The sequence below is a fragment of the Microcebus murinus genome, chromosome 16, assembly GCF_040939455.1.
Source record: "Microcebus murinus isolate Inina chromosome 16, M.murinus_Inina_mat1.0, whole genome shotgun sequence".
Classification (NCBI taxonomy): domain Eukaryota; kingdom Metazoa; phylum Chordata; class Mammalia; order Primates; family Cheirogaleidae; genus Microcebus; species Microcebus murinus.
Genome location: NC_134119.1, coordinates 31,619,202 through 31,644,427, shown reverse-complemented (window position 1 = coordinate 31,644,427; position 25,226 = coordinate 31,619,202). Strand labels below are relative to the sequence as shown.

The 25,226-nt window shown below is 36.1% G+C and overlaps 1 protein-coding gene, 1 long non-coding RNA gene and 1 pseudogene across 3 annotated transcripts in view; 1 reads left to right on the top strand and 2 right to left on the bottom strand.

Moving 5' to 3' along the window:
• LOC142876885 (uncharacterized) overlaps positions 1-14,362 on the top strand; it is a 33,597-nt gene extending 19,235 nt beyond the window's left edge. The window contains exon 2 of the long non-coding RNA XR_012923736.1: positions 12,824-14,362. This is a non-coding gene — a long non-coding RNA (uncharacterized LOC142876885). The remainder of the gene's footprint in view (positions 1-12,823) is intronic.
• ITCH (itchy E3 ubiquitin protein ligase) overlaps positions 1-25,226 on the bottom strand; it is a 132,772-nt gene that overhangs the window by 15,713 nt on the left and 91,833 nt on the right. For both annotated transcript variants that reach the window (XM_012754675.3, XM_012754676.3), the window contains exons 13-20: positions 19,630-19,714; positions 18,325-18,453; positions 11,844-11,916; positions 10,917-10,988; positions 7,476-7,564; positions 5,083-5,242; positions 4,764-4,897; positions 4,295-4,435 (exon numbers count right to left, since the gene is read on the bottom strand). In XM_012754675.3, coding sequence (XP_012610129.2) covers positions 4,295-4,435; positions 4,764-4,897; positions 5,083-5,242; positions 7,476-7,564; positions 10,917-10,988; positions 11,844-11,916; positions 18,325-18,453; positions 19,630-19,714 — 883 coding nt within the window. The remainder of the gene's footprint in view (positions 1-4,294; positions 4,436-4,763; positions 4,898-5,082; positions 5,243-7,475; positions 7,565-10,916; positions 10,989-11,843; positions 11,917-18,324; positions 18,454-19,629; positions 19,715-25,226) is intronic.
• Positions 19,724-25,220, bottom strand: LOC105865827 (serine/threonine-protein kinase VRK1-like; annotated as a pseudogene).

Here is a 25,226-nt window from a genome sequence, read left to right as displayed (position 1 = left end):
AAAATATGACAATAATAGCACAGCACAATATAACCAAATGGTTGAAGTGATATAAATGGAATTATACTATTATGACCTTATATTGTACAAGAAGTAGTGTAATATTAATTTTAGGTAGACAGGGATATGTTAAAGATGTGTATTATTATAATCATTAGAGTCACCACTAAAAAAGTTAAAACAAAGAAGTATAGCTAGAGAACCCAACAAAAGAGATTTTTTTTTTTAAAAGTAAAAATTGGTCTATTAATTCAAAGAAGGCAGGAATGAAGGGACAGAGGAAGCTGGAAAAAATAAGAAACAAATAATAATGGTTAGACTTAACTTCAACCACATCAGTGATGACATTAAATATAAATGTACTAAACACTCCAATTATTATAAAGTAGGGATTATCTGACTGGATAAAAATAATAAGACCTAAGAATATGCTGATTATGAGAAACACTTCTAAATACAATGACAGAGATAGAAAGTAAAAGGACAGAGGAAGATATACCATACATATACCAATCACTACAAAGTTATAATGGATATGTAATACTAAAAAAGTAGACTTTAGGACAAGGGATACTACCACAAATAAAGAATGATGTTTCATAGAGTCAACTCATCAAATAAGCATTCAAAATAAATGAAGCAAAAAATGCTACTGAAAGAAAAGACGCATATTTGTAACTTAAGAATATTCCTCACACATTTGATAGAACAGACCAAAAAAGCATAAGGATATAGAAAACCTTAATATATCCATCACTTGATCTGACATTTATAGAACACTAACCAAATAATGGCAATATATACATTTTCAAGTGTACAAAACAGACCATGTGTTGGGTTGTAAACACAAGTACCAAAACATTTACAATCACTGAAATAATACAGAGAATGTTCCCTGAGCACAACAGAACTGAATTAGAAAACAGAAAGGTGTTTGGAAAATCCTCATATATTTGGAAATTTAAACAGTATACTGCTACTTCTATTTATTTAATTTTTTAAGAGACATGATTTCACTGCACCCAAGCTGCTTGAGTGCAGTGGTGTGATCATAGCCACTGCAGCCTTGAACTCCTGGGTTCAACCAATCTTCCTGCATCAGCCTCCTGAGTAGGTAGGACTATACACATGTACCACCACACCCATCTATTTAAAAAATATTTTGGGCCGGGCGCGGTGGCTCACGCCTGTAATCCTAGCTCTCTGGGAGGCCGAGGCGGGCGGATTGCTCGAGGTCAGGAGTTCGAAACCAGCCTGAGCAAGAGTGAGACCCCGTCTCTACTATAAATAGAAAGAAATTAATTGGCCAACTAATATATATATACAAAAAAAAAAAAAAAAATTAGCCGGGCATGGTGGCGCATGCCTGTAGTCCCAGCTACTTGGGAGGCTGAGGCAGGAGGATTGCTTGAGCCCAGGAGTTTGAGGTTGCTGTGAGCTAGACTGACACTACGGCACTCACTCTAGCCTGGGCAATAAAGTGAGACTCTGTCTCAAAAAAATAAATAAATAAAAAAATAAAAAATAAAAAATATTTTGCAGAGACGTGGTCTTGCTGTGTTCCTCAGGCTGGTCTTGTACTCCTGGTCTCAAGTGATCATCCCACCATGGTGTCCCAAAGGGCTGAAATTACAGGTGTGAGCCACTGCAGCAGGCCTAAATATTATACTTCTAAATAACTTAAGGATCAAAGAAGAAACTGTAAGGGACATTAGAAAATATTTTTAACTGAATGATAATGAAAAATACAGCATATTGAAATTTGTGAGATGTAGCTAAAGTAGTGCTTAGTTGGAAATTTATAGCTTTAAATGCCTGTATTAGAAAATCAAGAGGATTAAAATCATTGATCCAGAACATATAAAGAACTCCTACAATTAAGCAGGGAATGTTGGTGTGCACCTGTAGTCCCAGCTACTCAGGAGGATCACATGAGGCCAGGAGTTCAAGGCCAACCTGAGCAACACAGTGAAACTTATCTCTTAAAAAAAAAAAAAAAGGGCCAGGCATGGTGGCTCATGCCTGTAATCCTAGCACTCTGGGAGGCTGAACCAGGAGGATCAATTTGAGCTCAGGAGTTCAAGACCAGCCTGAGCAAGAGCAAGACCCTGTCTCTACCAAAAAAAAAAAAAAAAAATAGAAAGAAATTAGCTGGACAACTAAATATATATAAATTAAGAAGGGCATGGTGGCTCACACCTGTAATTGCAGCACTCTGGGAGGCCGAGGCAGGTGGATCCTTTGAGCTCAGGAGCTCAAGACCAGCCTGAGCAAGAGCGAGACCCCAACTCTACTAAAAATAGAAAAAATTAGCCGGGCATGGTAACGCATGCCTGTAGTCCCAGCTACTCGGGAGGCTGAGGCAATAGGTTTCTTGAGCCTAAGAGTTTGAGGTTGCTGTGAGCTAGGCTGATGCCACAGCACTCTAGCCTGGGCAACAGAGTGAGACTCTGTCTCAAAAAACAACAACAAAAAAAGAATTGAATATTTCTCAGCAACAGTAAGGAAAAAAATACTGATATACACAACATGGCTGAATCTTACAAACACTGAGTAGAAGAAAACCAGACACAAAAAGCCATATATGAGTACATAGTATACAATTTCACTTTAGGAAATTCAAGATAAGACATACTTTAGAACTAAAACTAAATAGAACCAGTTGCTTCTGGACCAGGAAGAGTGACGTGTATGGTAAAAGAAAAAGAATATTCCATAATTTGATTTGAGTTGTGTTTACATGGACATGTCATACAGAATAGTGTTTACAGAACTGATATTTAGAAGAGTGATCTAGCACTATTCTACCTTTACAATGCTTACATTTAGGCTGATAAAGACATTTATCAAAATTCAAACTGTGCATTTAAAATCTGTATATTTTACTCTAATTATACTTCTTTAAAAATATTTTTTTTTTTTTTTTGAGACAGAGTCTCACTTTGTTGTCCAGGCTAGAGTGAGTGCCGTGGCGTCAGCCTAGCTCACAGCAACCTCAATCTCCTGGGCTTGAGTGATCCTTCTGCCTCAGCCTCCCGAGTAGCTGGGACTACAGGCATGCACCACCATGCCCGGCTAATTTTTATATATATATATCAGTTGGCCAATTAATTTCTTTTCTATTTATAGTAGAGACGGGGTCTCGCTCTTGCTCAGGCTGGTTTTGAACTCCTGACCTTGAGCAATCCGCCCGCCTCGGCCTCCCAAGAGCTAGGATTACAGGCGTGAGCCACAGCGCCCGGCCTAAAAATATTTTTAAAACCCCAATAACTCTGAAATTTTGAACAAACCTGTAAGATATAAAAATCTTTTGTGCTATCCATTATCTTAAAATGTTATATTACCAACAATAAAACTATTGAGGAATATAATATATCTCTTATTTACTAAGAATCTTGAATCATTTCTTCTCCAGTTATTCTAGATATATAATAAAATCTAGACATACCATAATAAAAAAAACTGCAAAGAATTAACAAAAATGAAATTTTAAGGGATATTTTAAATTAATTAAATTTTTAAAAGGATAGATTATTTACCAACAAATAGTGACTGTCCACTATGTCATATAGTGTAGTTTTAATTTTGGAGGGAAACCCAGGCAAGAAACTCAGAAAAACTGTAGCTTAATAAGCACATATGCTAAATTTAACCCTGATTGGACAGAACTGCTGTTAAGAGGATATGAATGAACTAATAACTCTTGAGACTAGAAGTATGAACCAATGCAAAGAATTAGAGAGGATACACTATAAACTATCATTTTATTTATAAATTTTACCTGATCCTGTAATAGTCCCCATAACAACATCTACATATGAATTTGAGATTCTTAGGACGTTGTATGGCGTAGTGGTTACAGAATTGCTATTTAAAGAGTGATCCAGCATGACTTCTGCCCTTAAAACTCTTTTAAAAATACATTTTAGGCCAGGCACTGTGGCTCATGCCTATAATCCAAACATTTTGGGAGGCTGAGGTGGGAGGATTATTTGGAGCCAGGAGTTCAAGGTTACAGTGAGCTATGATGACACCAATGTACTTCAGCCTGGGCAACAAGAGCAATATCCTATTCCCCTAAAAAAACAAAAAAAAAAAACAAAAAAAAACCTCACACTTTTTAAAAATACTGTTTTTAGAAATGAGAAATAATTGCCTACATAGGATAATGTCAAGTACAAAGACAAATTTTTTTTGAGATATTGTACATTAGTCCTACCTAATAGGCAATTATCAACATGCTATAGTACCATAGAATAAGGCTAAAGTACGTCAAAAAGGAGCACTCTCTCACCTGATGTATTCCTCTTTATTTTCTTCTGTTACAAGAATATTACCGCCATTGGGTTTCAAATCATGACTCTTAATTTCACCTAGAATTTCTTTATCGACGGAGAAGTACATTTCCAAACCACATTCCTCGATGTTATTTTCTCTGTACAAATCAAATTAGCAATATTTGTTATATCCACTAATGCAATCATAATTTAAAAGTTTAAACTAAACTATGTGCTTAAATTAACCTGTGACACCAAAATATTAGAAGAAATTGGAAGATTGTGCTCTAAGGTTATATTATTACATAAGATATCTTGGGTACATTTCTATAAAATTTATCATGTTAAATAATAAGACAGGTTTGATGTACAGATCATTTAAAGTGAATAAATCAATTACGTGTTTATAGTTTGGATAAGTTACCAATACCATAATGAAAGCATATAAACTATATTTTAATAAACTAAATGGAAACAGAAACTTACTTAACCCAGATGAGAGAATTGTAAAATTCTGGATCAATAGATTCTAAATCCTTGAGACCAACAGGTTTGTTCAAGATACGCTTATAGAATGGTAAAGAAAAACCAGTATCTATGAATTTCCCGTGGAACAGAGCCTATGAAAAAGGGAAGCAATACCATTTAGGATAATTGTGTAACACTCCTTTTATTTCAAAATGTTAGATGAATTCTTCACTTAAAAAAACTTCCTTGTCAAAGATCTGTTATGGCACATAGGAGAAAACTTAGTATTGCTGAATTAGCAAAGTAAATGTACAGTTAGTTCTCTATCTGCACTTACCATGGCAATAAACCTGCCAATAAAACGAAAATATTTCAGGTGATCTGGATTGATGTAAGAAGCAGGGTTTATCTGCAAGCAGTAGTTATCCTTCCCTGCATATTCAAACAGGCAATACATTGGGTTCAATACTTCATGTGACAAAAGAAAGAACCATTCTCTGAAATCAAAAGAAAATTTAGGATGAAAAATCTTGCAAGTAACCATAGCAAAAAATAAAAAAGCATTGCTACAAAGTTCAGGAATCTACAATTCTCAGCTGGTGGTAGTTTTCTAATCTCACGGTGGTTTTTTAGTGCTTCTGTTCAAACTCCTATCTATTTTACAGAGATGATAGTTATGCACTGCTCATTACTATATTTCAAAGAATCTAAGACATCATTTCATCTTTTTTGATGAATCACTAAAATTTTTTTCCAACTATACTTGTGATAATCATCCCAATTTCAGAGACAATAAAATATGAAAATGTTAGTCTTAGAATAGATGAAATACTATATACATAGGCAAATTTAAAATTCACTATTGACCAATGTGATTAGAGCAGCTGAAATGAGTTTACTATTCCATCTATTACTAAGTCCCATAATGATCGCCATTAAATTGCTACTACTTCCTATATCTTAGATGAATATGAAAAACCTTCCAATTTCATAGAAGCAGTAAAGCACTTAATTCTTGCCACTCATTTATTACAAAAATGCTCTGAGAAGCTCTGATTCACATGCTGTGAAAATATGAACCCATATTAACATAAGATTATGGTTACTAAAACTATGTAACATGGGTAGGTCTGACAGAGTAGATCTGGGGCAATACGTGTGGTATCACAGCTCATATCCTAGATCTCTTTTCCTGTTAGTTCATGGCCTTCTAGTGGTAATGCTGCTTATCTTTTAATATTGCTGGTTGATTTTCTGATTATGAATGAATGATTGCCTTCCTTCTGAATTATCTCTCTCTTTTTTTGAGACAGAGTCTTGCTCTGTTGCCCAGGCTAGACTGAATTATCTCTAACTTAAACAAAAATTAAATGTTTCAGGCCGGGCGCGGTGGCTCACGCCTGTAATCCTAGCACTCTGGGAGGCCGAGGTGGGAGGATTGCTCGAGGTCAGGAGTTTGAAACCAGCCTGAGCAAGAGCGAGACCCCGTCTCTACTATAAATAGAAAGAAATTAATTGGCCAACTAAAATATATAGAAAAAACTAGCCGGGCATGGTGGCGCATGCCTGTAGTCCCAGCTACTTGGGAGGCTGAGGCAGAAGGATTGCTTGAGCCCAGGAGTTTGAGGCTGCTGTGAGCTAGGCTGACACCATGGCACTCACTCTAGCCTGGGCAACAAAACAAGACTCTGTCTCAAAAAAAAAAAAAAAAAAAAATTAAATGTTTCTACTCTATTTTATTATTCTAATTTGTAGTTATCTGTGATTATTTCACATGTTTTGAAATAGTTTTATTTGGAAACTGTTTTTACTTGGAAGCAGAATATAAATAATTACTAAAATGTAGCTACTAGCTATTGAGCACATAAGAATCAGACTCAAGACTAGGTCATTAATAAACAATATTTCCATTATTCACAATCCTAGGAAGGTGGATATTACTATTTATATATTTGCCCAAGGTCACACTATTGAAGGCAGAAAAAAAGATTCCAATCCAGTCTTGACCCCAAAGTCCTTGCCTGTCCACACTGCCACTGCTTTGCAAATTTATAACCTGGTGTGAAATGCTGTTATGGAATAAACAAAGGAATTTCTTGCTGAAGGCTATCTCCTAGGATTTGATTAAAAGCTCCAATATGAAAAAGAAAGTAGAATTAAGACTTTCAACTCCTATTTTATAAAGCCACCTTTTTTTTCTTAAAGCAACATATTCTAAACCTATAAAGCCTCTACACCTCATGATATATTAATCTTAGTTGGGACATGAATGACTATTATCTGTATAAAATTGATCTGTGTACATAAAATGACCTGATCACTACAGAGCCTGTGTATTCTATGGACAGATATGAGGTGGTTTACTGAACATGAGGTTTACTGATATGAGGTGGTTACTAGATGATACAAAATTTGGATCTAGGCTCTACAACTTATTATGTGCCTTAGGTGAGTCTCTAAACCTTTTCATCATCTATAAAATTTTATCTTACAGGGTCATCCTGATGATTAAATGAGTGATGTAGGTGAAATCAAGTAGCAGTACATTAGAGAGAAAGTGATATAGTAATGTTTGTGGAAATTCTGTAGCTATAGCACAATAAAGGTAAAATAACTTGCTATATTTCATTTTCCTAAACTATAAGATTGAGAAAATAATACTTGCAAGCAAAGTGTAATGGTACCTTTGGAAGAAAGGAACTAAGTTCTGAGTATTCATATTATCACTACCTTGCTACACCTCCATAATCTAAACCTTCTTCTCCTGGAAAAATCACCCACAAACGTCTTCGCAGATCTTGGGGACTGAAGCTCATTATCTACAAAACAATAAAGTAAAAGAATTGGCGAAAGCAGTTGTTAAAACACCAGCTACCACTTCCAGGTTTGACATCTCCTTCATTATAGGTAACTTAAATTCCCCATGCCACAGAATGGTATTTATGGTCTCGTCAAAACCATGTATATGCAGAAAATACATTAAAGTTCATAATATTTTATATACGTATTATGCATATCAATATTTCTATATACTTTTTACACATACAATTTTATTTTTAATGATGTTACTACTGATTTAAAGTTGCTTATATAAACTGCTTGAAGGCCGGGCGCTGTGGCTCACGCCTGTAATCCTAGCTCTTGGGAGGCCGAGGCGGGCGGATTGCTCAAGGTCAGGAGTTCAAAACCAGCCTGTGCGAGACCCCGTCTCTACTATAAATAGAAACAAATTAATTGGCCAACTGATATATATATATATAATTAGCCGGGCATGGTGGCGCATGCCTGTAGTCCCAGCTACCCGGGAGGCTGAGGCAGAAGGATCACTCGAGCCCAGGAGTTTGAGGTTGCTGTGAGCTAGGCTGACGCCACGGCACTCACTCTAGCCCGGGCAACAAAGCGAGACTCTGTCTCAAAAAAAAAAAAAAAAAAAAAAAAAAAAAAATAAACTGCTTGAAGCACAGGGTAACTGTGGGCATGGTCAAAAGAGCAGTATTTTTTGTTTTTGTTTTTTTGTTTGATTAGGTTTGGTTCTCAAAGATACACATAATAGTTAACTGGCTAATCTAGAAATGAAAATCAGTGGCTGCAGAGAGAACACAGTTAACTATGAAAATTCATTCTCAGTAGCAACATATAAATACTTAGAAAAACTGCTCAAATTTTGTGTTTCACTATAGGTGGTTGACAGGATCATCTTATCTGAAGGATAGTAACATTATTGAGCTACAATGGATAGATCATTTGGATTCCCTCTCTATAAAACTAATTATTTGACCAAAATTGGGACAGTACAACATTATATATATTACTCTTAGGAAAAAAAACGCAAGGGCCTGGAGAGAGAAGTTGAAATGAGGCCCATACTTTATCAAGTGATAAGAATGAATTCTCACATTTAAATATCTAGAGAGGATCAATAAGTAACCTCTTTATGCCAGGATTCTCTCAGTTCCCCACAAAACAGACACATCACTTTTATGAATTCACATCCTACTCAAATAAGAAAATCCAAAATATAATAAAAAATTTAATGCTTATGACATATTTAGGACATATATTCATGCTAATGACAAATATTCTACAAATACTATGGGCGAAGCATATACCAATGCAAATGAGAGGATGTCACAAGGTTAAAACTATCTTTAAATATTAATAACTCCTTTTAACAAATGCTAGTATGAAAGCAAAATAAATTTTTTTCCTGTAGTTTCCCCTGTAAGCAGCTGCATTGTGTTAACAGAAGAAACGCTATCTGAAGCAACTTTATTGAACAGTTAAGAAAATCTGATGCTAATTTTGCTATCAGATTTATTACCTTTACGCAACCAAATTGTTTTATTTGTTGTTTTAAGAGACAGAGTCTCACTCTCTTGCCTGGGCTGGAGTGCACTGGTGTGATCATAGCTCACTGCAATCTCAAACTCTTGGGCTCAAATGATCCTCCTGCCTCAGCCCCCCAAGTAACTGGGATTATAGGTGTGCACCACCAGGCCTAGCTAATTTTTTCTATTTTATGTAGAGATGGGGTCTTGCTAAGTTGTCATATTGTTAAGTTTTTATTACCCATTTATTTGATGGATGTCAAGTCTAGGGTGACAGTTTTAAATAACTGTTTTAGCACCATCTGGGCTGTTATTCTGCAAAAGCCTTTAGGTTTCAAAAGTCAAAAGATAATGAGACAGGTCAGGCACGGTGGCTCATGCCTGTAATCCTAGCACTCTGGGAGGCCGAGGCGGGCAGATTGCTCGAGGTCAGGAGTTGGAAACCAGCCTGAGCAAGAGCAAGACCCCATCTTTACTATAAACAGAAAGAAATTAATTGGCCAACTAATACATACAGAAAAAATTAGCCGGGCATGGTGGCGCATGCCTGTAGTCCCAGCTACTCAGGAGGCTGAGGCAGTAGGATTGCTTGAGCCCAGGAGTTTGAGGTTGCTGTGAGCTAGGCTGACGCCACGGCACCCTCTAGCCTGGGCAACAAAGTGAGACTCTCAACAAGTGAGACTCAAAAAAAAAAAAAGATAATGAGACAGCTTAATCATGTTTTGCATCTTTTTAGCACTGTTATAAGCAAGTTATGTTTCAAGAACCTGGCTCAACACAAATGGTCTACTCAGTGATGGTTATGAATGTTAAAAATAGTTTTGGACAAAAACTATAGTGGGGAATGGCCTCTGATCCATCAGATCAAGGGGATGACTCATAATTCTCTAAATGGCCTGTCAAGCTCCAACTCCTGCTAAAAAGCTGCCTGCTCCTACATAGCAAAATGCCAACTGACTTTTTTCTTTAATGTTAATAATTGAGGTTCCATTAGGAAATCAACATTATTCTTTCTGAAACCAAGTAGCAAGCTACTGTCAACTATCTCAATCTCTTTTCCCTTTGCATTCAATTTGGTACTTTATGAAAACATAGCCACTACAATAACATCACAGGTGGTTGGAACTAATCCTTTCCACATCTAGCCATAAAACAAGGACTAATCAGATATTTTCATTTTAAGACATTTTTTCACTGGTTATTTTAATCTTCTCTATAACACAATCACTTAACATTTAGTTGCAGTTGATTGTTAGTGATATCCACAAGATAAAGGTAAACAGTAAATTAACTCAGGTTCTGAGAACAAGTGAAAAAGTTTGTTGACTACTTTCAACCCACATTATCTTTACGATATTGTCATCAATAACCAATTATTTTCATTCTTACATTTTAAAAATATTTTTAATTGCAAGAGTAACATGCTTATTGTAAAAATGCAGAAGTGTAAAAAAATAAAATGAAGTCTTCCCCTATTCTTCCTGTCTACTCATCTAACAACATTCATATGGGTATATTTCTAGACCTTTGTCTACAGAAAGCCTATTTCCTTACTTGTATATTTATTTCAAATCAAATACTTAACAGCTCAGAAATGAAAACCTGAAACTCATTAATCACTTTAAGTTATTTTGATATTCTAATGCACAAAACACAAACTCATACCAGCATGCACAGCTATCTAAATGTTAAGTCCGAAGGCAGCTGGCAATGAGATTAGACTTAAAAAATCCAAGAACTTTAACTCAAGAAATTCTGAACTGTTTAGATTAAACTACCAGCACCAAAAGGTGGCCCTGGGTTGGCAGCCAGGAGAGTAACTTTTGAGTGAATAAAGTAGTACCTGTTGAAAGGAATCCTCAAATAATGTTTTTCTTGTCACTGTAATCTTTATGTGCTGTGGCATGGCCAGTTGCTGAAATATAAGAATGACTTAAGTCAACTCTCACCATTAAAATGGCCTATCAAAAAATCAAAAGGGGAAAGTTATATTTATTTTTATCTTTGCTCACAGAAATAAGTAGACTATAAATATGAATTTATATTCAATAATGTTTAACATCATGCATTTGTGAGCACTCATGCTAGCTGATTATTCAATACATTAAAAACAGAGAAAAACAAGATACGTGCACAGTGCTTATTAACTTACTTAGTGTGTCAAATAAATCTTTGGTTAATTTTATTGTCAAAAAGTTAATTCAGATTCTTATTGCTTCCATGAGTCCAATTAATTATAAGAGTTTGAAGTTTAAAAATATTCATTGTAGTAATACTTTGACTAATGCATTCATTTTCTTTAGAATCCATAAAGAAATCACTAATTCAACTAAATATTTAAACATCTGAAATAACTGATCACACCCCCAAAACCAGTCTAAATATAATATGTATGTACATATTCATGTACATATATACATGTATTAGCTATCAAAGACATTTACATCAAATGCTACATATAAAAGCAGCTGGTTAGAATTTATACATCAGAAAATCTTTTGACTTATATTTGAAGATTAATGCTATCTGAAAGTAATGGGTACTGAGAAAAAAGGATAACATTTTCTTATTCCAATGATTAGAAGTTTAATTTTCTGGACAACAGAAGCTACAAATTATCTCATTGACAAATCTTTCTTTTCTATAAATACAGGGGTAACAGATTCCAATGATACCTGTTTTTCTATAGTTAATTATTTTCACAATCACTGTGTAATATAAGCAACACAACAAAGGAAAGGGAGTACAGAGATACAGTCCTAATACTAACCTGACACCAGAACCGGAAATACTGAACCTTTGCCTTGAAATCCCGAACATAGGCTATTTGGGGTCCATTGTCTCTGAGGAAGGACACAGGTTAACATGACATATATAGCTGCTTATAAAAGACAATGCTGATGGAAAGCAAAACACCATACTCTCTCAGTATTTAGCGGTCAAATACAAAAATATCAAGTACAGCATATTCCTAACACAACTTTTCTTTCTTTTTTGGAAATATTTCCCCAAGACTTTTTTAAGTAAAAGAAAAAAATAAATTTTTATCTTGTTGAAATCACTGTTATGGGATTTTCTCTTACATGCAACCAAATGTAACAGGGTAAGGTAAAGGAAGTTCTGAGAATGCTGTCCGTCTCAACATCCATACCCTCATTTATTCTTTTTTTTTTTTTTTGAGACAGAGTCTCACTCTGTTTCCCAGGCTAGAGTGCTGTGGCATCAGCCTAGCTCTCAGCAACCTCCAATTCCTGGGCTTAAGGGATCCTCCTGCCTCAGCCTTCTGATTAGCTGGGACTACAGGCATGGACCACCATGCCCGACTAATTTTTTTATATATATATATTTTTTTAGTTGGCCAATTAATTTCTTTCGAGTTTTTTAGTAGAGAGAGGGTCTCACTCTTGCTCAGGCTGGCTCGAATCCCTGACCTTGAGCGATCCTCCCGCCTCGGCCTCCTACAATGCTAGGATTACAGGCGTGAGCCACTGCGCCCAGCCCCTCATTTATTCTTAAATGAAACTCTTGACATTTAACTGAACAAGGTACTACCTACATTTCTTGCCATTATTTTGTTAGGGATTTTTGTTTCTCAGTGTGGCCACATGACTTAAGTCTGGCTAATAAATTCCAAGTGGAAATGTCATGAGACTTTCAGAAAGGCTCTTTTTAAAAGAGAGCTGAGGTAGCTGGGAAAGGTGTTTGTTTTCCCCCTCCTCCCTTATAATTTGCCCTTTCTCCATATTCCAGCCTGGAGTGTGACTCTGATAGCTGAAGTTTCAGCAGGTGTCACAGATTATGAGATGACCTTGAGGATGGAGAACATGCTCTGGAATGGCAGAAAACTTGTATCACTAATACCATGAGGCTTCCCAGATTGCCCTGGACTTCACATCACTGGATTACATGGCTTTCCTCCTGAACTACTTTTAATTCCATTTTCTAAATGTTTGATGTATTTTAATGTAGACCTATAAGTGATTCTATATTGACCTTATATTCTGTGACACTGTTAAATTTACTCACTAGTTCTAGCAGTTTTTCCTCGATTTCTTATGGTTTTCTATATATACAATTATGTTATCTGTATGGGGAAAATAAGACAGTTTAACCTCTCCCTTTTCCAATCTCTGTATCTTTTATTTCTTTTTTATCTCATTGCATTGGCTAGAACTACCAATACAATGTTGAATGCAAGTAATAACAGTAGATATCCTTGCCTTAGTCTTTATATCATGGGTATTTCATCGTTAAGTGTGATGTAGGTTTTTCATAGATGCCTTGTTTCAGGTAAGAAAGTTTCCAAGGAAAAGCTGCGAGTTTATCATAAACTTACATTGTATTTTGTCAAAAACTTTTCCTGAGATGATCATATAAAATTTTCTCCTTTAGTCTGATAATATGGTAAATTACATTGATTGCTGTATACTGAATCAACCTTGCATTACTGGGATAAACTCCACTTCATGATAGTATAATACCCCTTTTGTATCTGGCTGGATTCAATTTGTCATTATTTTGTTTGGGATTTTTATACCTATGTTCATAAAAGTATTAGTTCATAATTAATAATTTTCCTTATTTATGCTGTTCGTGTCTGATTTTGATATCAGTGTTATGTCTCATAAAATGAGTTAGGAAGTGTTCCTATGTCTTGCATTTTACGAAAGAATTTGAATAAGATTGATTTTATTAATTACTCAGAAGTTTGATAAAATTTACCAGTGAAGCCAGAATTTTCTTTAATTACAGACTTGATTTCTTTACCAGATATATGTTCTTATGTCCATTTTGGCGACCTGTATCTTTCAAGGAATTTGTTCATTTGATCTAAAATGTCAAGTTTATTGGCATAAATATACCTTTTATTATCCTTTTAATGATTATAGAATATGTGGTGATATTCCTCTTTTTTACTAGGTTTATTAGGGACTGTCAATATTATTAATCTTTCCCCAAAATTCAATTTTTACTTTTGTTTTTGTTTCCTTTCTTATATTTATTTTGAGCCTAATAACTTTTCTTTTTCTAACTTAATGTAAAAGCAGAGATCATTGATTTTATAAGTTTCTTATTTTCTAATCTAGTCCTTTAAAGCAATAAATTTCCCTCTGAGGAGTACATTAGCTAAATCCCACAAATTATGATGTGTTGTATTTCTATTACTCAGTAGAAAATATTTCCTAATTTTTCTTGTGACTTCTGTTTCAAGACATGGTAGGAGTGTGTTCTGTTACTACCACTGGAATTTTTAAATGAGAGAAATATAATTCTATCTTATATAAGCAACTATGGTTTTGGAGTTTTCTGTTATATGCACCAACACTTAAAGGTAACTAAAATGAATGATACAATAATATCTACTGATAATTTATTTCCATATCTAAATTACCTCTGCAATTTCATTAATACACAATTGGCCTGATTTCCAAGTTTCTGCTTTAAACATGAAAGTTTTTAATATGCAGAAGTATAAAATTAAAAGGTAATTTTAGTCAACATAGTACTGAAAATTCTAGTCAGAGCAATTAGGCAAGAAAAAAATATAAAAGGCATCCAAATTGGAAAAGAAGTAGTAAAATTATCTGTTTGATCCTATGTGTAGAAGACATAAAACATTTTATGCAAAAAAACTTAGAATAAGCAAATTCAGTAAAGTAGCAGGATGCAGAGTCAGCACATAATAATCAGTTCCATTTCTATACACTAACAATAAACAATATGAAAAGAAAATTAAGGAAACAATTCCATTTACAATAGCATTAAAAAGAATACCTAGGAATTAAGCAAAGGAGTAAAAGACTTCTGCACTGAAAACTGCAAAGCACTCACTGATGAAATAAATGTAAAAAGGCATAATAGAAAGATATCTATATTCATGAACTGGAAGACTTATTATTATTAAGATGACCATATGGTCATACCTAAAGCGATCCACAGATTCAATGCAATTCCCTATCAAAATCCCAATGACATTTTGTGCAGAAACAGAAAAATCCATCCTAAAATTCATATGGCATCTCAAGGGACCCTGAATAGCCAAAACCTTGAAAAAGAAGAACAAAGTTGGAAGACACATACTTCTTGATTTCAAAACTTGCTACAAAGCTATAGTACCGTGTTTTCCCGAAAATAAGACAGGGTCTTATATTTATTTTTCCTCAGGAAGATACCCTAGGGCTTATTTTCAGGGGATGTGTTATTTTTTTAAGTACGGTACAACACTCTACATTTATTCAAATATGGTTAAGTCATCTTCTTCTGGAACATCATCATAACTCTCCAAACCCCAAATTCCACCCTGAATTTCTTGCAACTCTATTTCCTTTAGAATCATTGGCCCCAATCTCTCATGTCAAACCATAGAGCTCTCATGGGGCAGATGCGAAGGGCTGCTCATCTTCTTTACCACTGCGCAATGAAATGCATGGGTTGTGCAGATCTGCTGTGTAGCCACACCCTTTGGGGTAGGCCTTATATTGCACAAATGCTTAGAAATCCTGCTAGGGCTTATTTTATGGGTAGGTCATATTTTCAGGGAAACACAGTAATCAACAGTGTGGTACTCACATAAAGACAGACATACAGGCTGGGCGTGGCTCACACCTGTAATCCTAGCATTCTAGGAGGCCAAGGTGGGAGGATTGCTTGAGGTCAGGAGTTCAAGACCAACCTGAGCAAGAGTGAGACCCTGTCTCTAACTAAAAATAGAAAAAATTAGTTTGGTGTGGTTGCATGTGCCTGTAGTTCCAGCTACTCAGGAGGCTGAGGCAGGAGGATCACTTGAGCCTAGGGGCTTGAGGTTGCTGTGAGCTAGGCTAACATAGCACTCTAGCCCAGGCAAAAGAGTGAGACTCTGTCTCAAAAAAAAAAAAAAAAAACCCAAAACAACAAAAAAGACAGACATACAGACCAATGGAATAGAATACAGAGCCCAGAAAAAACTCTTGCATATATGGTCAAAGGATTTTTGAAAAGGGCGCCAAGACCAAGCAATGGGGAAAGGATAGTCTTTTCAACAAATTGTGCTGAGGAAATTTGGTATCTAATGTGAAAGAATAAAGTTGGACCCTTACACAACACCATATACAAAAATTAACTCAAAATGGATCAAAGACCTAAATGTAAGAGCTAAAACTGTAAGATGATCAGACGAAAACTTAGGAGAAAAACTTCATGACATTGGATTTGATAATAACTTCTTAGATATGACACCAAAAGCACAGGTGACAAAAAAGATAAAAACGAACTGGACTTCAAAATTTAAAACTTTGTGTATCAAAGGATACTGTCTAGAGTAAAAAGGAAACCCACATAATGGGAGAAAATATTAATACTTATAATATATTAAGAACTCCTAAAACTCAACAAGAAAAAAACTGAGCAAAGGACTTGAAGAGACATATCCTGAAAGAAGATATACAAATGGCCACAAAGCACATGAAAAGATACTCAACATTACAAATCATTAGAAAAATACAAATAAAAACCATAGTGAGACACCACTTGATACCTATTAGGATGTCTATTACAAAACAAACAAAAATGACAGGCCGGGCGCGGTGGCTCACACCTGTAATCCTAGCACTCTGGGAGGCCGAGGTGGGCGGATTGCTCAAGGTCAGGAGTTCAAAACCAGCCTGAGCAAGGGCGAGACCCCGTCTCTACTATAAATAGAAAGAAATTAATTGGCCAACTGATATATATATAAAAAATTAGCCAGGCATGGTGGCACATGCCTGTAGTCCCAGCTACTCGGGAGGCTGAGGCAGAAGGATCGCTCGAGCCCAGGAGTTTGAGGTTGCTGTGAGCTAGGCTGACGCCATGGCACTCACTCTAGCCTGGACAACAAAGCGAGACTCTGTCTCAAAAAAAAAAAAAAGAAAGAAAAATGACAGAAGAGTTGAGGATGTGGAGAAATTGGAATCCTTTTGCACTGCTGATGGGAATGTAAAATAGTGTCACCACTGTGGAAAACAGTATGGTGGTTCTCCAAAAATGTAAATATAGCCGGGCGAGGTGGCTCACGCCTGTAATCCTAGCTCTCTGGGAGGCCGAGGCGGGCGGATCGCTTGAGGTCAGGAGTCCGAAACCAGCCTGAGCAAGAGCAAGACCCCGTCTCTACTATAAATAGAAAGAAATTAATTGGCCAACAAACATATATAGAAAAAAAAAAATTAGCCGGGCATGGTGGCGCGTGCCTGTAGTCCCAGCTACTCGGGAGGCTGAGGTAGGAGGATTGCTTGAGCCCAGGAGTTTGAGGTTGCTGTGAGCTAGGCTGACGCCATGGCACTCACTCTAGCCTGGGCAACAAAGTGAGACTCTGTCTCAAAAAAAAAAATAAATAAATAAAAAATAAAAAAAATTAAAAAATGTAAATATAAATTACCATTTAATCTAGCAATTCCACTTCTGGGTATATAAACAAAAGTGAAAGCAGCTAAAAAGTGGAAATAATGCAAACGTCCATGGATAAACAAAACGTGATATATACATACAATGGAATAGTATTCAGTTTTAAAAGGAACGAAACTCTGATACATGCTACAACACATGAATAAACTTTGAAGACATGATGCTTAGTAAAATAAGCTAGACACAAATGGATAAATATTGTATGATTCCACTAATATGAGACACCTAGAGTAGCCAAATCCATAGAGACAGAAAGTAGAGCAGTGGTTACCAGGTCTGGCTGGAGAGAGGATGAAATGGGAAGTTACTGTTTAATGGGTAAAAAGTTTCACTATGGAATGATAAAAATATTCTGGAGATGGATGGTGGTAGTGGTTGCGTAACAATGTAAATATACTTAATGCCAATACACAACACACATAAAAATAGTTAAAATAGGAAACTTTATGTTACATATATTTTACCACATTAAAACCCCAAAATAAAACATTAAGCAAATAAAATAAAAAGTTACCTTTCAAAAATGGGTGGGGAAGTAATGGGAGCTTTTAAAGTTAAAAGGTAATGGAAATGAAAGAAGTAGAAATCTAAAATCAGAGATTAATTGGTAAGCAGTACTACACTAATAATTTCTAAATAGTTTCATTTAGTGCTATGAAAAAGTATCCAAGAGAGACACAGAAACACAAAATATTTAGTGAACAGAGACCTACTGGCAAGCCAACTCAACAAACAGTAAGACTCCCACTTCTTGCTAATTCAGATCTTTATATCAAAATCTGAGGAAATAATTTTACTTTTAATCTACAATGTTTAGAAATGTTTAGAAAACTTACAGGGCAGATTTTCCTGTGCGGGGATCTATATAGGTGGTGGTTCTTCTATTGTGGTCCACAAAATAAGGAATTCCATCCACTGTGAATCTCATTTCCCAGCCTTCAGGTAAAGGCTTTTCATTTAATTGACTACAAAACATAGGAAAAATATATTAACAAAAATTATTAAAGAGTTGCTTGTTTGCCAAGTATAGAAACTAAAAATACCCATAAAGGTAGCAGAAATTTTTTAGAAAACCATTTAATGCAATATTTTCATTTGTGTGTTATCTTTATCTGGCATCCTAAAAACACATAAAATTCCACTCAGTCTTCTGTCTTGTTGGTCTATGTTCCCCATGTGCCTAATGACCTACCTTAAACATCTCATGGTAATGAAGCTCTGCCCATTCTGCTTTATAGGTCTTCATGTTCATCCCTATTTTTAATACTCAACACCATTCTTTCTCTGGCTTTATTTGTCTCTTTCAACACTTTCTCAAGAGCCACCTAACTGGTTTTCTGCCTCTAATCTCACTCTGGCTCTACTCTTGTATTGATACTGCTGACAGAATATTTTCCTAAAATAGAGATCTAATCAAATTAGTTCTTTCTTTAAAGGGCTATCATTGTCCCACCACAACCAAAGATTAAGTAATATATGATTAAGAAACTCTGATTTAGAATTACTAATCTGTTCTTAATACTAATACATATATAAGTGAATATTCTGAATATATAAGTGTATTCTCATGTTTCAGTGAGGTTTTTCTCCTATACTCTCAAGAAACTTTCAAGCTTTCCATTACATAAAAGCAATAATATAATTTTTTTCTCTTTCCCAAGTCTGTAGGTGATTAATGTTTAAGGCCTTTGGCGAAAGAACATGTAACTTTGATCTTCATAACTGAGTGAGAAATAAAGTATTAACACAATCTTTAAGAGATTATGTAGGCTGGGCGTGGTGGCTCACGCTTGTAATCCTAGCACGCTGGGAGGCCAAGGCGCACGGATTACTCCAGGTCAGGAGTTCGAAACCAGCCTGAGCAAGAGCAACACCCTGTCTCTACTATAAATAGAAAGAAATTAATTGGCCAACTAATATATACAGAAAAAATTAGCTGGGCATGGTGGCATATGCCTGTAGTCCCAGCTACTCGGGAGGCTGAGGCAGTAGGATTGCTTGAGCCCAGGAGTTTGAGGTTGCTGTGAGCTAGGCTGACGCCACAGCACTCACTCTAGCCTGGGCAACAAAGCGAGACTCTGTCTCAAAAAAAAAAAAAAATCAAAGAGATTATGTATACACTAGTAACTAAAAGGTCTTACCCCTGACTTCTGGGGTCTTCCCACTGTGTAATTCGAGTGTTGTGGTTGACAAAATATACTCTGCCATTGCTGTCCGTTCTCTTCTCTTAAAAAAAAAAAAAAAGCAAAATATTAGCATAGTCTTCCTTAAAATAAAACAAAATGATCTGAGTTCACCTATTTCTCATTGCATTGTTGATTTTGTAGTTTTTAAATCACAGCTTTAAAAGGTTTAATTTAATTGCAAATTTGTTCCCCATGTATATAGGTTCTATGTATATACTGCTGATATCAACATTTCTTAGAAGAGGCTGTGAAAAACAGAAAATTTCAAGGTTAGACACACTTGCAAACTGAAGGTTCATCTACTTAATCAGAGTACAAAGTACCATGGCTATAAAACTGATTTCTTACTTTGTTAAAAAATCACATGATAAACAGTACTGAAATTATTGAACATCAAATTTGAATGCAAATCAGAACACTTTGACTTGATGAATAAAACAGTAAAACCAGAAGCTTCTTGTTCTTCTATGTATTCTTTCATAGCAACTATGAAAATGACGAAATACACTTGATGGGTAAAACCAACTATACAAAGCCCCGATAGACTACATTGTTGAACCAAAACCATTCTCAGTTCTCCAGCCTCTATAGTGTGCAAGTGTTAAAATTCTCCATTGCCCAGCAGTGCTCAGTGGCATATGAGCCTGTAATCCCTGCTAATTTTGAGGCTGACAAGGATCACTTGAGGCCAAGAGTTCAAGGCTATTGTGCATTACGATCACACATCTATGAATAGTCACTGCACTGTAGCCAGCACAAGAAATTCTTTACTGTCAGCTTATAAGGTGGTAATGTCTAGTCCTAGCATATAAAAGTTTGAAAGCGTGACAAAGTTAAACTTTTCTATGTACATATGGTGTCACAAAAATAATGCTGTCAATCTCAGAATAAAAACACTGGCAATAAACCAGGATTCTATTTCCAGGGTCAATCCTGAGGGTATGTCTGATGGGTCTCCTCATCTGATACAGTAATCAGCATCGTCACTGGTTCTACAAATAAGGTATATGCCCCAAAGCCAGAAAGCCAGAAAGCAGTGTTTAGACTGAGCAGTATGATAATCATTCAGGAAGGGGGTATCACTTCAATTTCAGAAGTGTGAAACCTAAAAATAAGCCCACTGTATAACAGCAGGGTAAAAAACTGATAACCTGGATAAGCTGGTTCTTTAGAAGCAATATTTTAGCAAAATGTTGTGTTGTTAGCTCAACTTAAAATGAGAAAGATCTGGATAATGTGGAAAATGGTAAATATAAAAGGGAAGCTTGCAGGAAAAGTTTTTCTAATAAAGGCCACGTAGCCTACAATTCAGGTTTCTATTAGCAAAAGGCAATTTTTCCTACAGCTGCTCCAGAGAAGGAATAAAATGGTCTGTTTCTGACCATGACCATAAAGCAGGTCATAGTTTTTCTGCAATAAAGTTAAGAGGATAATGACCTTCAGATATATTCTTTTAGTGCAGCAATTTCTCCTTCTGTAACACAGATATACAACTCTAGAAATAAAGCTGGGAAAACCATCCAAGTCTGGGAATGCAATCTGATAGGTCAGGTTTAATATGCATCATAAGGGAAAAATCCTCTCTTCTAAAGTATTTCAGACCAACTATTCCCTGACCACTCTGAGGCTCTAACAGAGCCAGCGAATTCCTTACCTTCAGACTGCCAGGCTTTGGTGAAAACAGAAATTCACAACTTTCGTTATGTCCTCTTTTTATTATAAGCTAATAACAGTAACAGTTATTAGTGTAGCTAATTATTTATTGTACAAAGTATTTTAATTGTACAAAGTATTTCAATTGTACAAAGTATTTTAATAAAAAGTTTGTTTTCCGAACACATTGCTATTTAATCATTATTCTCACTCCACAAAACTCACATGAAAATAAAACACTTCTCATAGAAAAGGAGAAAAAGTCTACGGCCATACCACCCTGAACGCGCCCAATCTCGTCTGATCTCGGAAGCTAAGCAGGGTCGGGCCTGGTTAGTACTTGGATGGGAAAAGGAGAAAAAAATCAAATGAAAAGAAAGAAAAGTTCAAATTCACAGCATCTGAATTACTTCTGGATTCTCTTTCTGGTTCTTGAATGGGTTTGTGTGGCCTCCTCTGTCTGTGTATTTGAGCATTCCATATCTTCAACACTAGATTCTGTGTTTTCTTCAATTTCTTCCTTTTGCTTCTTCGTTGCTATTTTTGCTTTTAAACCTCCATTCTCCACAACATTGAGGTCCAGTTTGCCATCATCCTTACTTCCTATAGCTTTTAGTCCTTGCAAAAGAATGTCTCGTAAATTTCAATAAATAGGTTTTTCAGTATAGCCCAGTAATTTCACTGTTTCCATGTATTTAGCTATGTCACTTGGTTTGTTTTTCTCAGGAAAACATTTGCCTATCAAACCTGCAATATTTTCTCTATATCTAATTTTGGAATCTTTAACATATTTAGGATCTTTCAAATCATCCTCCCAAGGAAGATGGCCAGTCAGCCACTGGATCATGCAATAACCAAGTACTTCCAAATCACCATGTCTTGATGGGGCCACGCCATTATGTGCATCGATGCCGGTGAATTCAATGGTGCCATCATGACACCTTTTGGGGTCTTGTTTGTATTCTTTATGAACTCCTTCTGGCCAGTACCGATAATCAAGGCCATACCAAGGTGTACCAAGTACACCTGGGTCAGGATTCTTGTAGCTCAGATTAAGATTCGAGGCCTTGATATCTCCATGTATATACTCATGCTCATGAATATATTGGAGAATATCCAGAATTTTTTTTTTTTTTTTTTTGAGACAGTGTCTCACTCTGTTGCCCAGGGTAGAGAGCCATGGCGTCAGCCTAGCTCACAGCAACCTCAAACTCCTGGGCTCAAGCGATCCTTCTACCTCAGCCTTCCGACTACTGGGACTACAGGCATGTGCCACCATGCCCGGCTAATTTTTTCTATATATTTTTAGTTGGCCAATTAATTTCTTTCTATTTTTAGTAAAGATGGGGTCTCACTCTTGCTCAGGCTGGCTTCAAACTCCTGACTTTGAGCGATCTGCCCCCGCCTCGGCCTCTGAGAGTGCTAGGATTACAGGTATGAGCCACCACGCCCGGCCTTGGAATTCTTAAGCTTAGCTGCAAGATAGTTTTCAGAGAAAACTTTTTGGCATTTGCTTTATATATTTTCTGAAGGTCACTCCCAAAATGATCCATTATCATAAACCTGTAACTTTTTCCATTTTTATCATGCAGACCAGACCCCCAATACTTAGGAACACCCAGATACTTCAGTTTATGGGTACAAATCCATTTTTGTATTTGTTCTGGTTTAGCAGCTCACTGGTAGAACTTTAATTCAGTAAAAAAGGTCCACTGTCACAGGGTTCCACTTTCACAACACAGGGTGCTGTCACTGCCAACTGATTTTGAAGAATTTATATAAGTAAGATATATACAGCTGGCCGGCGCGGTGGCTCACGCCTGTAATCCTAGCACTCTGGGAGGCCAAGGCGGGCGGATTGCTTGAGGTCAGGAGTTTGAAACCAGCCTGAGCAAGAGCAAGACCCCATCTCTACTATAAATAGAAAGAAATTAATTGGCCAACTAATATATACAGAAAACATTAGCCAGGCATGGTGGCGCATGCCTGTAGTCCCAGCTACTCGGGAGGCTGAGGCAGAAGGATTGCTTGAGCCCAGGAGTTTGAGGTTGCTGTGAGCTAGGCTGACGCCATGGCACTCACTCTAGCCAGGGCAACAAAGCGAGACTCTGTCTCAAAAAAAAAAAATACAGCCAAAGCCACCTTGGCCAATGGGTAATCCTACTTTCCATTCCTTTTTTTTGCCATTTCAGTTAGTATCTCCCCAACTGCAAATTGTTCTATAAGATATCTCTTTGTAGGGCGCTGTCTTCCAGCTTGAGCTGCTTTTACATGAGGCATTTTCACCTGAGCTGCAGGCCGGAGGCCTTCTGCCCAGTACAAACTTCACGCCGCTTTTGCCGACTCCCACTTTTTACCTTTTTGATTCACAGACTTCTGTATTTTGAGGATAATGCCTTAATGAAAGAGCGACTGGACTTCTCAGAGAAAGCATTATACAGCTAGTATTATTTATTAGCCAGATTTATGTGATCTTGATAAGTCAATTGTTTTTTTCATTACTCAGTAGTGTTAGAGCAATAAATCTTGGTACAAATGTTTCCTGACAAGACTACGTAGAAATATCACTTTGAGTTTACCACAGTATTATGAAATGTCTTCAGTTCTTTGATATAAAACTCTACCTGGTCCCATAATTCACTTTATTTTGCTGTTCTCCATTTTCTATATTCTCTTTTGCTTCCATTCCAAACTGTTTCTATATTGCCATCTTTATTCTGGAACCTGGCCACAGTGCTATGACCATTATATAACACTATAAAACAGAACCTGGTAGGGCAGGCCCATTTTAAAGTCTATTAAAAAATTTTAGTAACTAAGGTACCAAATATACTCAATAACAGAGTGCACTAAATGCTCCATAATGTAGGGCACAAAGTCGCCACTTCTCTCACATGTTCTCCTTCCACTGTTCTATCACAATAATGCCAACTTACTCAAACTCTGAACTGTGTTTTAGAAAAACTAATGTGATCACAATTTGCTAATCTTTTTATTCTGATTTCGAACTCCAGACCTTGAGCAATCTGCCCACCTCGCCCTCCCGGAGTGCTAGGATTACAGGCGTGAGCCACTACGCCTGGCCATGTTTCTGAAATGATTATTACTCACAGGATATTGCAAAAAGTGTGCAGAGTTTCAGTACCCTTCAAGTAGTTTCCTCCAAAGATAACATCTTATATAGTTACAGGACAACATTGAAACCAAGAAATGACATTGGTGCATTACTGTTAACTGCAAAACTTTAAAAAATTTTTCCATTTTGTAATATAAAACTGAACTAATTTATGTGAATGTATGCTTCTATGCACTTTTGTGCCATGCACAGATTCATATGATCATCACAACAATCAAGATATAGAACTGCTCCATCATCACATAAGAACCCCCTTATTTTATCTCTTGTATATGCACCTACCCTCCCACACCTACTACCCTGTCTCCTGACAACTACTAATCTGTTCTGCATCTCTAGTTTTATCCTTTTGAGAATGTTATGTAAACTGAATCACACAGTATGTAATCTTTTGAGATTATTTTCAGCAAATATAATGCCCTTGAGGTCCACTGAGATTGTTGTATCAATAGTTTATTCCCTTTTATTGCTGAGTGATCAATGTTTTTAAACTTTTGAAGAGTAAAATAATTCTAAATTCCAACAAAAGTGTTTTGTAATAAAAGAGTCAATGTAGAATGTTTAAGGAGTCTAATGCCTACTTGGCACTCTAAATGAAACTGATATACCTAAAAAACTTCCCAGATATTCAATCAACCATAGGCAGAGTATCATCTATAAATATTTGATTTTCAAATGACAGAATTCAAAAATAAATAAATTTCAAAAACACAGACAAAAAACTGACAGAAAAGAATTCAATGAAAAATGTCACGCGACTTAC